The sequence below is a fragment of the Bacillus rossius genome, chromosome 5 (assembly GCF_032445375.1).
Source record: "Bacillus rossius redtenbacheri isolate Brsri chromosome 5, Brsri_v3, whole genome shotgun sequence".
Lineage (NCBI taxonomy): Eukaryota > Metazoa > Arthropoda > Insecta > Phasmatodea > Bacillidae > Bacillus > Bacillus rossius.
Genome location: NC_086333.1, coordinates 34,795,407 through 34,811,723, shown reverse-complemented (window position 1 = coordinate 34,811,723; position 16,317 = coordinate 34,795,407). Strand labels below are relative to the sequence as shown.

The 16,317-nt window shown below is 37.4% G+C and overlaps 1 protein-coding gene across 1 annotated transcript in view; it reads left to right on the top strand.

Annotated features, from left to right (window-relative positions):
- LOC134531693 (translation initiation factor eIF2B subunit epsilon) overlaps positions 1–16,317 on the top strand; it is a 99,198-nt gene that overhangs the window by 32,002 nt on the left and 50,879 nt on the right. The window contains exons 7-8 of the mRNA XM_063367504.1: positions 2,418–2,571; positions 8,197–8,377. Coding sequence (XP_063223574.1) covers positions 2,418–2,571; positions 8,197–8,377 — 335 coding nt within the window. The remainder of the gene's footprint in view (positions 1–2,417; positions 2,572–8,196; positions 8,378–16,317) is intronic.

The following is a 16,317-nucleotide window of genomic DNA, read 5'->3' as shown; positions in this document are numbered from 1 at the left end:
CTGCTCCACCACATGTACAAGCAAGCCTCTAACACCATCACCAAGTGAGTTTCCAGTAAACCTGCACCACCACGTGTACAAGCATGCCTCCAACACCATCACCAAGTGAGTTTCCAGTAAACCTGCACCACCACGTGTATAAGCATGTTTCCAACACTTGTCTCCAAGTGAGTGTCCCGTACCCTGCGCCACCATATGTACAAGCATGCCTCCAACACCATCACCAAGTGAGTATCCAGTAAACCTGCACCACCACGTGTATAAGCATGCTTTCAACACTTGTCTCCAAGTGAGTGTCCCGTACCCTGCACCACCACGTGTACAAGCATGCCTTCAACACCGTCGCCAAGTGAGTTTCCTGTAAACCTGCTCCACCACATGTACAAGCAAGCCTCTAACACCGTCTCCAAGTGAGTTTCCAGTAAACCTGCACCACCACGTGTATAAGCATGCTTCCAACACTTGTCTCCAAGTGAGTGTCCTGTACCCTGCACCACCACGTGTACAAGCATGCCTTCAACACCGTCGCCAAGTGAGTTTCCTGTAAACCTGCTCCACCACATGTACAAGCAAGCCTCTAACACCGTCTCCAAGTGAGTTTCCAGTAAACCTGCACCACCACACGTATAAGCATGCTTCCAACATTTGTCTCCAAGTGAGTGTCCCGTACCCTGCGCTACCATGTGTACAAGCATGCCTCCAACACCATCACCAAGTGAGTTTCCAGTAAACCTGCACCACCACGTGTATAAGCATGCTTCCAACACTTGTCTCCAAGTGAGTGTCCCGTACCCTGCGCCACCATGTGTACAAGCAAGCCTCTAACACCGTCTCCAAGTGAGTTTCCAGTAAACCTGCACCACCACGTGTATAAGCATGCTTCCAACACTTGTCTCCAAGTGAGTGTCCCGTACCCTGCGCCACCATGTGTACAAGCATGCCTCCAACACCATCACCAAGTGAGTTTCCAGTAAACCTGCACCACCACGTGTATAAGCATGCTTCCAACACTTGTCTCCAAGGGAGTGTCCCGTACCCTGCGACACCATGTGTACAAGCATGCCTCCAACACCATCACCAAGTGAGTTTCCAATAAACCTGCACCACCACGTGTATAAGCATGCTTCCAACACTTGTCTCCAAGTGAGTTTCCTGTACCCTGCACCACCACGTGTACAAGCATGCCTCAAATACTGTCGCTAAGAGGTAGTTCCCCCCCTACCCTGCACCAATACCGTTACCCTCTACTCTGTGCCCAGGGGCGGTTCCAGGATATAATTCTGTGTAGGCCCAAACTGTACCGTAGGACAGTATGCACAGTTTTGGGAGTCCGTGGTCTGGCTCCCTTATCAGAGGAGGTCTGGGGAATTGCCAAAATTCAGATCTAAAATGGTAAGTTTTGTGGCTTTCGGAGGGTATTTTATCTCTCTCTGAAGGCCAATTATTATTATTATTATTATTATTATTATTATTATTATTATTATTGTGTGTGTGTGTGTGTGTGTGTGTTTGTGTGTGTGTGCGTGTGAGCGGGAGCGTGTGCTTGTTCATGGGCCAGAGCGCGTGCGTGAGTGGGGGCGTGTGTGTATGTATATATATATGCACACACAGACACACACACTCACATATATATATTCCGAAGGAGACTTTCAAGCATAAGAAGTGAGTGGGAAAATTTTTCTTCTTCCCATTACCAACATGTGTATGTTTACGCATATATGTGAAATATGTAACAAATCACAATCGTGCCTGGCTAAGATGATGACAGTTCCTTGCACAAACATCAAACACTTGTAGCAAACCCTCTACGACTGTTGTAGGTAGTGGTGAGTTTTGTTTATGACTATTGATTGGTTGGAAACTGTTCCCGATAATTACTGAATAAAAATGTCAAAATTAATTTCCTCTTTCATTCTCCTCGATGACCAAATCATTACATGTTTGCTACACGATAAATCCATCTGAAAACACTCACTTTCACCTATCGTTACTCACTGTTCTGTGCCTTCACGAGTAAATATTCCTATTGACTCCGTCATTTAGGTACGCAGATACATGGGAAATCAATTCCAGTGGGCCAGCGGATCACTCGGGCCTACAAATACTAATCAGAATGCCCTAAAATGATGAAAATAACAACCAAGGATGATATTTAACTGTGGCACGGCCCCGGCACCCAGATATGAAATTGTCCATCTTTACAAGCTCATAATGTGACTTTATGAGCTGCTGCCCTCACACAAGTCCTGTCGGCACAGCACTTGAACAACAACTGACAAAACACAGCACATTACCAAGCCTTACAGAAAAATTCAGTTAGCTGGTTACTTCCCTGAAATACTGCCTTACTATTGGCTACAACACTTGTTCTTACAATTGTTAGTTTTCATTCTAAGTGCTAGTGTTTGTTGTTACAGAGGCTGTCTCCTGGAAGAGGATGTAGCCCTGGCTAGTGGCACCAGCATTGGTGAAAAATCATGCATATCACGTTCTGTTATTGGTAAAAATTGCAGAATTGGCAAAAATGTGGAGATAACAGATTCATTCATCTGGGATAGTGTTGTTATTGAGGTTGGTGAAACACTGTGATACTCATGTTTAATTATTTTTAGCAAGCTGCCTATTCTAAAAAAAATTTTAAGTGGTGTCTACATATACAGGGTTTGTATAAAAGGTACATATAAGGAACAATTTTTTCGTAACATGACTACGTCGCAGCGCACTCGCACTGCGCAGGCTCGGTGGTGGGGGTTGTGTTCTTTATCACGCATCAAGCGCCATTGTTTGTTCAGGCTGGATTGTGTTTTTTTAGTGGAACCCTATTGAGAGGCTCGGTGCATGCGCAAAATGCAGCAACTAATTTAACAGTGGTACGCCATCAAATTTTTTGTTGGACTGGGGAAATCGGGTACAGAGACTTTGAGCATGATTTGCCAAGTGTTCAAGAATGAAAGCATGACACAAACTCTAGTTTTTACCATGTTTTATCGCAAAAGCGTTGCACGTGCATAATCGTTGCACCGTTATTTTAGGGAATCAAAATTTGTAGAAAAATAATTCTCTCATAAATGTCGCATGATGTTTTTGGTTTTGCTGTTCAATTCCGAGTAATTTGTGTAGGTATTATTCCAGTATAATGCAATGTATTTTAAAGTTGAATTAAAATATTCATTCAATATTACAGATTACTTATTTAATTAACAAAAATACGAACTTGTCTGATGTGTAAATTTTCTTTTAAAAATGTTTTCAAACGTTATTATTTTTATCTGTTCTGCTTCATCGACACTGTGTACCGCTTATAAAAATGTAGCCAGCACTAGTTGGCATCATTCATGTTTGTTTATGTTATTCCCTTATAGAGCGAGCACATTTAGTTGAATATCAGTATCGATAGCTCGCTGATTGTATGCAATGCGTGCACTTTGTCTGGTGCCAAATTAAGTATACGTATTTGATAGCCCGCACTCTTTCATGGTAAGTGTGTACTATGACAATAGTTACGAGTTAGTTCCGGCTCATGTTTGTATCACGGTTTTGGTTTTTATATTTTAAAGTTGAACAAAATGTTTTTGTTGCATGTCTTATTGATTTAAATTGTTTGGCATGCTTTTGTATTCTCTACTTTTTAAAGAAATGTACTTCCATGGATAGGTTTATTTTTTATGAATAACTTCACCTAGCAAATTTTTTTTTTGTGTTTAAAAATCGCACCCCTAACTCGTCCTGAAGGTCTTGATGGATGATCAAAAGCAGAAGTGAGTGTCTGCTTGCAAAGACCTTCTGCAACACGACCCCGGCTTTTTGGACAATGTAATCACAGGAGACAAATTTTGGATGTTCAATTACAACCTGGAAACAAAGCGGCAAAGTTCCAAATGGCACACTTCGGCATCACCTTGTCCAAAAAAGGCTCAAACGAACACATCCAGAGTGAAATCCATGCTCATTGTTTTCTTCGACGCCAAGGGGGTGGTATACTACGAATTCGTGCCTGAGGGGCAGACAGTGAATGGTGCTTTTTACCTAGTGCTAAGAAGACTGAAGAGAAGGGTCAACTGGGTGAGGTAAGCCATTGCTGGAAATTAGAAATTGCATTACGACAATGCACCCAGCCACACCTACTCCAAGGACACCTACGACCTACTACCTGATGATAAATGGTGTCCCAACAATTCCCCAACCCCCTTACAGTCCAGACGGCACCAGCTGACTTTTTCCTATTCCCAAATGGGAAATCCTCCCTCAAAGGACACCACCATGGGACCCTAAGTGCCGTCAAAGAAGCTTGTACGTGTACCCTTAAGGACCTTCCGGAATATGCCCACCAGGGAGCTTTCCAGTTGTGGAAAAGCCGCTGGCAAAAGTGTGTCAATGCTCAAGGAATGGACTTTGAAGACTCTTGAGGCTTTGTAGAAATGTCTCAAATAAGTCTATTTTTCTGATACATTTTATACAAACACTGTATTTTGTAAATAGCAAATTTTAAGTGTAAAATGCTTGACGTAAATTGGTTATTGTATTTTTTAAAAGCACAAGAAACTTTCCAACATTTTAATTGTATTGTGTCTAGTTTCCATTACATATTTAACAACAACTTGCCAGACCTTAAATGTGGGTAAGAAAAATTTTGAACTGCAACTATTTATATAATTAACTATAGTGTGAATTTCTTCGTAATAATTTATAAACACCATGACTAAATTGAAACTATTTAGAACGTATTTTAAATCTTAGAGGCCTGATTTTCTTTAGCTTTTCTGTGTCTAATCATGCTCAAAAGAAATCTTTAAATTTCATGTTAAAAGAATATATTTTGGCATACTTTTAAAATTCATTACTGTAGCTGAGTTTCATTTCTACTTGCTTGCATGCTATGCAAAGAGATAGGAGTTCCGTAACATAGGCAAGGGCATGAATGAAAGTGCTACCTAATTAGTAATTACCCATACTTCCGGCCAACAACGTGAATCGTCAAAACTTGGTCTGAAGCACAAGAAGTTTGTGTGCTGACTACATAAGGCATGAATATTTGGCTGGAAGAAGGGGATTTTTAGGCAAGCGAGTTATTAAATAGTCTGGCGTTGATTTGGTAAGTGATTACATTCCAGGTTGGCCTGGCTAAGCAATCTAGAATAGTAACAAGTTCATGATACAATTGGAAAATTTATGATAATTCTCAGTGAATTTTTGTAGATTATTAATTTGAAATATGTAAGTCTCTTCATTAAAATTGGGATAAGTTATTTGTTAAATAGAGCAGTTTTTGTTGTACTTTTTCGAAATGAAAGATTTTTTAAACTGTCTTTTGTTTTCTTATTTTGTCAAAACAAAACGCCAATCTCAAGTTCCGTATATCCAGACAATCAACAGCTGTTATTTGTGTCAAAAATTGCGAAACCAGTTTCTATGGAAACTCCTCATCCATTATGAATTTACAGCTGTTTGAGAAAGTTGGAGTGGATATTTGTGATTATAGGCTAGGAAGAGTTATCTTGTTATTGTAAACTATTATTCTAAGTGGATTGAAGTACTGCCTTATCTCAAGCAAGCAAGAGATGTGGTTCTTAAAATGAAGACATTGTTTGCAACTCATTGCATTGGGTACTAAAGGTAGTCATATCTGATAACATGCCATTAAATTATTACTTGTATAAATAGTTTTCAACAGTCTGGGATTTTGTTTTTTGTTATTAATTGGTAATCTTTCAAAAATTTTTTTTAATTTAAAAAAAGGGGACAGTTGGTTGTAGATGTTTTCAGTTGTTTATAAAGGCGTGGCAAGTATTGTTTTTGATCTGTTAACGCTGTCAAGTTGTAATGAAAACAAGTTTTGTGACAGGCCGAATCATTCATTTAGAAGCGTAATAAGTTTTTTTTTTATCTGTTCATGCTGTCAATTTGTAATCAATACATGTTTTGATAGAGATAGAATCATTTGTTTAGAGGTATGGTTAAACTTTGTTTGTTATTGATCTGTTAATTCTGTCAAGTTGTAATCAAAACAAGTTTTTTTAAAAATAGGGGGGGGGGGGGGGGGGGAGATGTTGCGAGCATTGACCAACCTAGAAGTTGGTAGTAATGGTAGCGTCAAAGTGAGTCATGTGAGCGAGATCAAGTGGATGTATGTCTACGGACACGATGGTGTAAATAAAGAAATACTTTCACGGAATCATGACACAGTGAGCACTCTTTGATTCTGTAATCCGGCAGTGATCAAGTCTCTAATGTTCCTATTTTTCGGAAAGGTTAAAACATAGGAAATTCAATCCAAAATAGAAGAAATAGTATTGAAATATATTTAAATAGCTCAGCTCTGAAACACTAAAATATCTCGTGCTTATAGATTACATATATGTACTTTTAAGACTGAAAGTTGTATGACATAGTTTGGATTACATTTCCAGACACATGTTTAGCCTCATAAATAAGTTGGGAGATCATGTATTTTTAATTTTGTGGGGCACTGTCGAGATGATGGTCGCCTATCTTGATGGGCAGAGGAACTTCCGTCGCCTGGAATTGAGCAAATGTGGGCGGAGTTTACTACCGTGGAGATGTTTACTCTTATAGCCGCTACATGGTGTGGACATACTAAAACAGTTGAAGAATTTGTTTGTTTCCAAAATACTGTTCAATATTCGTTAAAAGGTTGCTCTAAATGATTCGTGATTAAAATAAAGTCTCTAGAAAACGATTACTAATTTTTACTACTTTTTATTATCTTTTATCGAAAATTCACATCAGCACAAAGACTGCCATGTTCTGATCACAACACAAAGCAAAAACCAAAATAAAGGTTCGTTGCTTCCAGAAAGACAATTTACTTGAAAATGGTACCGAAATGTCAGATGAAAAGATTATTTATTACTGTTAGTAAATCCAATGATTTCCCATGTTTTCCCCATTATGGGCAACGACCGACAACTGTAGGCAATGAATTCTAGATGAAATGCCCAAAAAAATTTATAAACCAGTGCCGCCCGGACCACAGTTGTGAAATTTACTTTTCCACTACATAATTATGTTACTTTTTGAGCCAAAGTCCGGCCATGGCCATTCAGTACCACAATCACAACATGACTAACTACCGGTCAGGCTACCTCTGTCTACGAAGGAGGGAGATGGTCACGTGTCCCCCACAACCAATCATATAGCAGCTTAAAACCCAATCAGCCAATCAAAGCACAAGTTTCAAGAGATGAACCAACTCTGCATACACATAACTAGGGGTTTTCCCTTTTTTGTCTCTTTCCAATTTTAATGATACATTTGCTTTGAGTTCCCACGCCGGGCAGGGAACTCGCTCTCTCGCTCACACACACTTCAGGTCATCCCTGCCCCTCTGTTTCTCTCTTTAACACTGATGTAATTTTAGTTTTTACCATCAAATTGCATTATGCTTTCAAACCATGGATAGTAAAAAACAAGTAAAATATGATTATACTTGAAAACTTAACCAAATACGTAATAATGACTTCAAGCAGATTTTTAAAATTTATTTTGTAAATTAACAGACTTACTTAAAAACTTGAACTAATGAAAAATAAGGGTAAAACAACACATTACTAACATATGACTAACTGTGAAACATTCAATCAGCCATTTTGTACATTGAAATGGTAAACCTAACCAAGTACTGAAAATGATAAAAAAAAAAAAATATATAAATTATTTATGCCAATGTTTTATGTGTAGAGAGTAAAGGGCTTGCAATGCTACAAACTTTCTAAAAGAGTGTACGGTAGCCATTTGTTTATCTTTCAAAAAAACAGAATTAACGAAGTAACGAAATTATTCCCAAAGACTTGGCAGTTCGTGCCTTTGTGTAAGCAGGGGCGCAACAACAGGGGGGGGGGGGAGGGGGGGAAGGGTATTCCCCCCCCCCCCTCTGAAACCTTGAAGTGGTGGGGGCAAACGGGGGCAAAGAAAGTGCTGTGTAATCAATTTTTAGATGATAAAATTGCTTAAATAGCACCATTTTCCACCTTGAAATACAAATGAGGTCCGGGGGAGGACCCACCGGACCCCCCGCTTCAATAGGGGGATCGAAGATTCTCTATAAAATGGTATATTGCCCCCCCCCCCCCCCCCCCCCCCTTTGGGAATTTAGTTGTTGCGCCCCTGTGTGTAAGTAAGGCAATCGTGTGAATGTTGAGGAGGACTGTTGACTGCAGTGGGTGGTTGTTGTTGCAGGACGGGTGCTCGGTGAAGGTGTCTGTGGTGTGCGAGGGCTGTGTTCTGCGCGAGGGCGCGCAGCTGAGCGCCGGCTGTGTCCTCGCTCCGGGCGTGCTGCTGGACCCCGGCGCACGGCTGGAAGGGGCGTGTGTCGTGGCGTCGCCCGCCACCACAGACCGCGACTTCCGGGACGAGCACGGTCAGTGTCACCTGCACCGTACCACACCATGTCGTTTTTATCCTCGTTGCTGTTATTTAAGAGGCCACTCCAGTGTTTCAGGGGCAATACGCAACCCGCGTTAACCTCATAAGATTCAATGCTATTTTCATTTTGCTTATAACTTATTAACTAATATAGATTTCGAAATGATGCTTGCTTGATATGTAAGAAAACGATGCTCTAATCAAAGCCCCTTTCTTCAAAAACTTGCATAAATTATTGTTCAAACCTAGACAATACACTTATGCATATTAGTATAAAACCATAATTAAGTCACAGCGTGGGAACTGGAGGAGAACTACTCTCCCACTGTGTTGGAGAGAGAAGGAGAAAGTGAATCCCCTGTTTCTATGTATGAAAATGGTTTTCAGTGTATATGTTCTGTGTTCTGATCGGCTTGTAATGTTATAATTGTTAGTGTGAATGAAGAGTGTATGTGATTGGTTGGTGAGGTCATGTGACTGCCTTTCCTGCGTGGACGAACGAGTGCCATGATCTCACCAGTCATCTGCTACCCTGTATGTTCTATGTTCGTCTGTCAATCGCTGCACCAGGAGGGCGCGTTCGATGGCTTCTCACAAAATATTTAGTTTTGAAAGTGATTGGATTCATCTGTGCCACATTCTATTTTGAAAAATGAAACAAAAACTACAATTGGCGCTTAACATCTTTTTAATTTTTGTATATAACGAACCGTTATATTTGGCAGCCCAACGTGCGGCGGGCATGGATTTCGACACGCCCTGTGAAAAGAGGAAGAAATAACGAGTGAAAAACATTTTCAAAAAATTTTATTATCTTCAAAAATTTTGTTAATCTACGTGTTGCTGTGTTGCGGAGACTGTATGCAGTGAACGAGTGACTACGAAAATCAACGGGTGACATCAGTGGCAGAAGAAAACTGTGGCGAAGCTCAGTTCCAGTAGGTACCAATGTCTGGACAACACCGAATTTCTTCAATTGGCATTCGTGGGACTTCGGCAGCCCAGGACGTCGAGATCGTCACTTTGAGATCGTCACTACAAGGAACAACGCGGGATGAATCGCCGAAAATAGCAAGTGGAAAAATGGAACTAAATTAATTGTGTTAATTTTTTTTTGTTTGTTTTGAGCATTCAACTAATATTTGTGTTAAAATTTTTGTACTTTGTATATTTCATTATGGATAACGATAGTAACAGTAGTAATGAAACAGGGAACGTCCTGCAGAACATGGTCAAATTATTGAACAAACTGTAACTAATAGCCCAATTGAGAATATGGGGGAGTTAGACATGTTGCAGAAATTAATGGAAATTATGCAGGAAATGTCACAAAAAATTGAACAGGGGCAGAATGAACTTGTTCAGGGACAAAAAGAGATCAACAACAAAATTGAGGTAAATTCACAAGAGATTGCGAAGTTTAGGAGCGAAATAGCTACACAGTTGCGACAGGAAATTGACAGGGTTGAAAACAAAATTGATGACTTTAAAATTAAAATTAATGAATACATGTACAAACAAAGTAGATGAGTGTGCAAATAATATGGCAGAAATGCAAGCTGGGATGGGAACATGTGTTGTAGAAATTCACACTTGTAAACAAAGGGTTGAGAGCTGTGAATCACAAGTGGAAAGGAAACTAACTAATGTAGAAATTTGTGAAAATGAATTAATGGTGTCAAATGAAAATGTTGAATTTATTGGGCATGATGTACATAAATACGTAAACATTGGGAATAAATGTGAAATGTTTCGAGATTAGGTGAACAGGGAATTTTTGGATAATGTGGAGGAAAAATTCGTTACAATAAGAGGCAATGCACATGGGATCAGGATTTTGTGTAAACAGATGAAAGAAGTAAAGACTGAGATGAAAGCATTCTCGGACAAACTTAAAGATCAGTTTGCTGAGGATGTAATCACGGAATTTAGTTCTGCAGATTGCAGAGAAGTAATAAAAGGACATAATTTTCTAAACCTAAACAGTAATGTGCTAAATGTGGGTGGTTTGTACCAAACTGTTGCGAAGAGTATGAACAGTTTTTTGTCATCTGCAAAGACAAAAGAAAGGAAGTGTAAATGGACAGGGGTGAGGCAAAATCTGGAAACTGTGTGTGTAGACTTGTTTGGCCCACTGCCTAGATGGAGGGGTGGAGTCAAATCTAGTTTTGTTGTTTTTGATGTTTTTTAAATTTTTGCAATTTTTGCCTTTTTTTTTGTTTTCCAGAATTTTTTTTTATCCTATGAATTGTGTACATTTTAATAATGTTTTGTATTTTTTGAAGATTTGTTATATAATATAGGAATGTATACGTAAAATTTCTAGCATCAAATTTTTAAGATGAATTACAAGTTTTTTAAAGATAAAGAAAGCTGTACACATAAATTTTTAAGATAACTATATGTTAATGTGAATATTTTTCTGTTTTTAAAAAATAACTATGATAATATATCTATAAATTCTTTTGAGTAGACAGTTACTAAATTCTATTTAAAGAAATGCTTTACATTGTGAGAATTTCATTGCACTTGGGTAATGTTTTGTTTGTTTAACGCTGTGTCATGGGAATAGGTTAACGGAAATTTATTGAAGTGTGTTTTCGGGAAAATTATAGAATTTTTAAATGGTTAAATGTTTTAAATTAAAGTGCCACACATGGGTAATGGTAAATGTTTGTTTTGGATTGAATGACAGGGTGACAACATCCTATATTAAAGGTATGAAATGTAATGCTAAATGTTAATGAATAACAGTTGTCGAGTTTTGAAGCTGCAGAAGCAGTTGTGTGTTCATGATGGCCAGAGTTAAGGTGAATATTTTGTATTGCCCTAAATAAGCAGCAAATTTTTTTTTTTTGTGTAATGTGGTTTGTGAGGCAGCTGGGGGGTCAGGAGGTTAATTTTAAATATGTTTCCGGCATGGAGTCCGATGTTTTTTTTTGCAAGGGTGCGTTCCTTCTCCTTGGTCGCTCCCACCCCTCATCAATGTTAATTTTATGTGGCTGCTGCTGAAAGGGGAGATATGATTTGAAACCTAAGGAAGGGCATTTGTTCATGTAATTTGTTTTTGAAGAATAGAAGCATACGATTGTATCGTAATGAAGTGTTTGTCACGCCATGACTAGAATTGTCAACTTGTTGTATGTGGAAAGTTAAGTGAGGTATGTAAAGCTTAAAGTTTGTTGTGTAATGACAAGTGCTATGTATATTTGTGTATAGTTTTGTATAATTTTTTGTTTTAAATTTTGTAAATAGTGGTAGTAGGTTAGCCGAGCTGACTAACAGCTAAAAGGGTTATAGTTGGGCGCCCCTTACCTTTCAGCTAGCTCGGGAGCTAGGAATGATAGAGAAGGAAGTTGGAAGAACTTTGTGTATTTTTTGTGTAATTTGGTAATAGGTTAGCCGAGCTGACTAGCAGCTAAAAGGGTTGTAGTTGGGCGCCCCTTACCTTTCGGCTAGCTCGGGAGCTAGGAATGATGCAGAAGGAATTTGGAAGAAAAGGAACTGTGGGTATTTTTTATGTGTGATAATGATGTTTTTGTGTATTTTGATGCACCTGTTAATAAGTTGTAGTTCATGGGTTATCAATGTTGAGCAGACTAGGTATAAGTTTGAAATAAGTGTTATCCAGTGGTTGAAGTTATGATGGAGGTATTGTGAAGATACTTAGAATTTTAGAAGTCGTTTTTGAATGGAATTTAGGAAAATTTGGTGTCAACAGTTTTGAAGTGATAGTGTTGTCAAGGTTTTGTTAGTGCAGATATGAAGAGTGAAGATATTGGTTGATTTGTGGGTTAAAGTGGTTGTTCCATGGGATTTGAGGAGTTTGTTATCATGAGCAGCAGAGAATTATAGTAACAGTGGTTTTTAAAGGGTTTTAAAGGAGATAATTTGTTTTGAGGTTGCTGCCGAGGTGTAATTTTTGAAGAAGTTGAAGTTGTATTTGTCGTCATCGTTGAGGGGGTCATGGAGACGTAATTCCTGGAGTTTATTGCAGCTGGTGTTGAGGTTTCCACGGCTGTCAAAGTAAGTTTTTCAGTTTTTGTTGTTGTTGTTGTTGAAGATTCTTCTTAGACCAGGGGGTTTCTGCTTGAAGCTTGTAGAGAAACCAGTTTCAAAGTGACTTGTATTATGCACTAATGAGAGGGAAATGACCATTTGTGAAGAGTTGTTGACACTTTGTAGTAAGAGATATATTTTCGAATTTGTGGTTTTTTTTTTTTTTTTTTTTTTACAAAGAATTGATGTTATTGCAATTTTTAAGTAACAATTTTTTGAATTTATGTATAAACTAGGGTTGTAATGACTGGATGCATTTATTTCTCAGGATGTTTTTGTATTTATTTTGTATAGATTATTTTTTTACTTTTGTAACTTTTCAATTAAATGTAGTGTTAATTTAATTGAAAAGTTGGGGGGGGGGGGGGGGGTAAATGTATCATTGCAAGACCCCTGCCCTCCTAGCTAGATATTTTTCTTCTAAACTATTTTTATGCATGTAAACATTTCTTAAAAAGTCTTGCTAAGAATATTTTTACAGTTTTTATGTTTTTTAGGGTTGATATTTTCACTTGCTGTGTGTTTTAAGAATCTACTTTGTATTTTAACAGACATTTTAAATCATTACTATTTTTTATGTAATCACAAATAAGTCCTACTGGATTTTTGCCTGTGTTAGCCTAATTTTTCAGGTTTTTCTAAATAAGTTTAATTTTGTCAAGTAATTTGTATTATGATTGCTGTTATCTAATGTTTCTAGAACAAGGGACTGTCTCTGGGGTGATGTGTAGAAAGAGAGAGGCATAAGAGGCCTGTAAGTGTGAGTGAGAATGAAACGGTAATTCCCCAGTAAGAGAGAGACTGTAACGCTATCTCGTCATTGCGTGGGAACTGGAGGAGAACTACTCTCCCACTGTGTTGGAGAGAGAAGGAGAAAGTGAATCCCCTGTTTCTATGTATGAAAATAGTTTTCAGTGTATATGTTCTGTGTTCTGATTGGTTTGTAATTGTTAGTGTGAATAAAGAGTATATGTGATTGGTCGGTGAGGCCATGTGACTGCCCTTCCTGCGTGGAGGAACCAGTGCCATGATTTCACCAGTCGTCTGTCGATCGTCGCACCAGGAGGGCGCGTTCGATGGCTTGTCACAAAATATGTAGTTTTGAAAGTGATTGGATTCGTCGGTGCAATATTCTATTTTGAAAAATAAAACAAAAACTACAATTGGCGCTTAACATCTTTTTATTTTTGTATATAACGAACCATTACATCGCGTATGGGTAGCACATTTTATGCCAATCTTGGGTTTACTAACAAGTACTGCTACCATTATGCAAATTTTTAAATTTTGGGTAAAAAAAAATTAACATTGCACTATGTGGTTGAATATGTGCGTAAATAACTAGCTTGTGTTGGTTTTTAATAAATATGTTATGAGTAAGTATATATATAATAGGGTTGTGCGAATGTTCGGTATACCGATACCGAAATCGAAATTTTGCTACTTTCATTTTCGATATCGGTAAGAATTTCATCTGTCGAAGTTCGTTTTTAGCGAAATATTTCGAGCCAAACGAAAGTTCAATAGCTTACCGAAGTTCGTTTGTTCTAGTTGAAAAAGAAATCGTAATTTAATAAAAATGTACAGTATAATACCGGTACAATAACGTTCCTTATTATAAAGTATATTTCACTTAACGAATTTTTTTTAAGTCCCCGCCAAAAATCGTATCTTCGCCATGCAAAACGGTTTCAGTTTAAAGTATCATTTTCACTATAACGTATAAATTCTACTAGTAGCGTGGCATTACTACACCAAAGTTTACTTAAACTGGTAAATAAATTTTCAGCTAAATGATTAATGTAGTAGAACAAAGATACACAAATACCAACGCACGTATTTTCTAACCTCTAGATTCTCAAAACAAAGTTAACAAACAGGCACAACCATAGATTATACCGTACGTAGTATGCGACGTGAGCAACACAACACCATTCGATACATCGAAAGACGGAGGTTTGAGAGAAGTATTAATTATTTAGACAAAAGTGTTACGCTACGCTAAAAATACTGTTTGATGTCTGTGCCGGGATTGTTTATTATTATTGTTGAGTTTATTTTCAGGTTACGTTATTTAAACACCGCATTGTATTTGTGCTACAATATGAATGATCCTGGAGATAAAAAGAAACGAAAGCAATTCACGCTTAAGGAAAAAGTGGATATACTCAGAGAACTAGACACGGGGAAAAAAGCAAGTCGCAGTTGCGAATACATATGGCATTGCGGCTCTCCTGTAGCTATTTTTTTATATATTTTTTTCTCTTTGTAAAGATATGTATGCATGTTTCAGTGCTAAGTACAAAAACTTGAGGTACCTGTAAGTACTTAGCACTGAGATTCTACTGTAATGTCTTTATATGATTTGCTTGTTATTACTAATAATGTAATAACATATGCAAATCATATAAAGACATTAATTAGAAAAAAGATTTCCATTAAGATTAATTTACGTGGTGATGAAAAAAACTCACGTTAATGAAAATCATAATTTGAACAAACATGGCAGATAAAGTAAACAAAATTCAACCGTGATTACAGTAGGCCTAGGTATCAAAACAAAATCATGCAATATTTGAAAAATTACCTGATTCATTTGCTTTCAAACAGTAGTGTAGGTACTATATTCGTAAAACATACATTCCAGAACTGTTAGTACACTATTTAGTATTTACCGTATACACATAAACAAAGAACGTACCTACTTTTATTCGCGCACAGCCAAACAAAAACATTGTCATCTGCTTTATTTAAATTTTACATACTCTGACTGGCATATAAAATCCTCATAATATACAGCCAATTAGACAAAAAGGTCAACAAGTCACTGCATGTAATGACCACTTGGCAGCAACCATTTGTTATGTTTTGTTTTGACCATGTCCATTGCCTAGTTTACAGCTTCCTGAGCTAGCCATGTGTGACAGTGGTGCAAGATGGCGGCCGTTCCGCAGTATTCACGTATTTTTTCATCAGTACCATGCACGTGATAAATATATTATCATAGACTGCGACATTACGACTGTAAAGGAAATAGTCTGTGCGCTGAAAGATCTGGATTGATTCTTGAAATTTACGAGTGACATGGGGCTGTGTTGTGTGGTCTAGGGCGGATGTTGATTTTATTAAATAGTAATATTTATATATACATCAAAAGGTACCAAAATGATTTATGTAATAGAATTTATTACTGAAGAGCAAATTTTGGGGCACTTTTTTTCTTTATTAATTAAAAAATTTCGCTTAACTTTCGTTAAGAATATATTTATCTCATAGAAAAATTCATTTTCGTTTCACTTTCGCGAAACTTGATAAATTTTCTTTCACTTTCATTTCGTGTGGATAAAGTCACTTTCGCACATCCCTATATATAATATCTCAGCAGTGCATGTAAAGGAACTGCATCATTAAGACCAGGGTCGATAATTTTTGAAACCAAAAAAAAATAATAGTAGGATGAAACCCATTGGAAAAGGAAGAGAATATAACAAAAATGAAAGGAAAAATAATTTACGGGCGATCTGAGGTCGGGAAGTGGAAGGGAGTGAGTTTTTAAGGGTAAAAAACGGTTTATCACGATTTCTGGCAAAACTTTAAGTCCTATAGAAAAAAGTTAAATAGCAAAGTTTTAGGTAATAAAAACATCTACAACTTTTGTATTTACACGTTTTTCACATAACCTCAAAATTTATGTGAAAAATTCAAATAACCAAGTTATTGGTTTTTTTTTTATCTTTCACAAAAACAAAAATATTTCCACGAAATTTGGTGAAAACCTACCTTTTTATGTCCCAAACACACTGTAAATTTTTTGATTTAAAATATTTATTTTTCACCTTTTTTTGACTTAATATCGAAAAAACACCCTAATTTTCA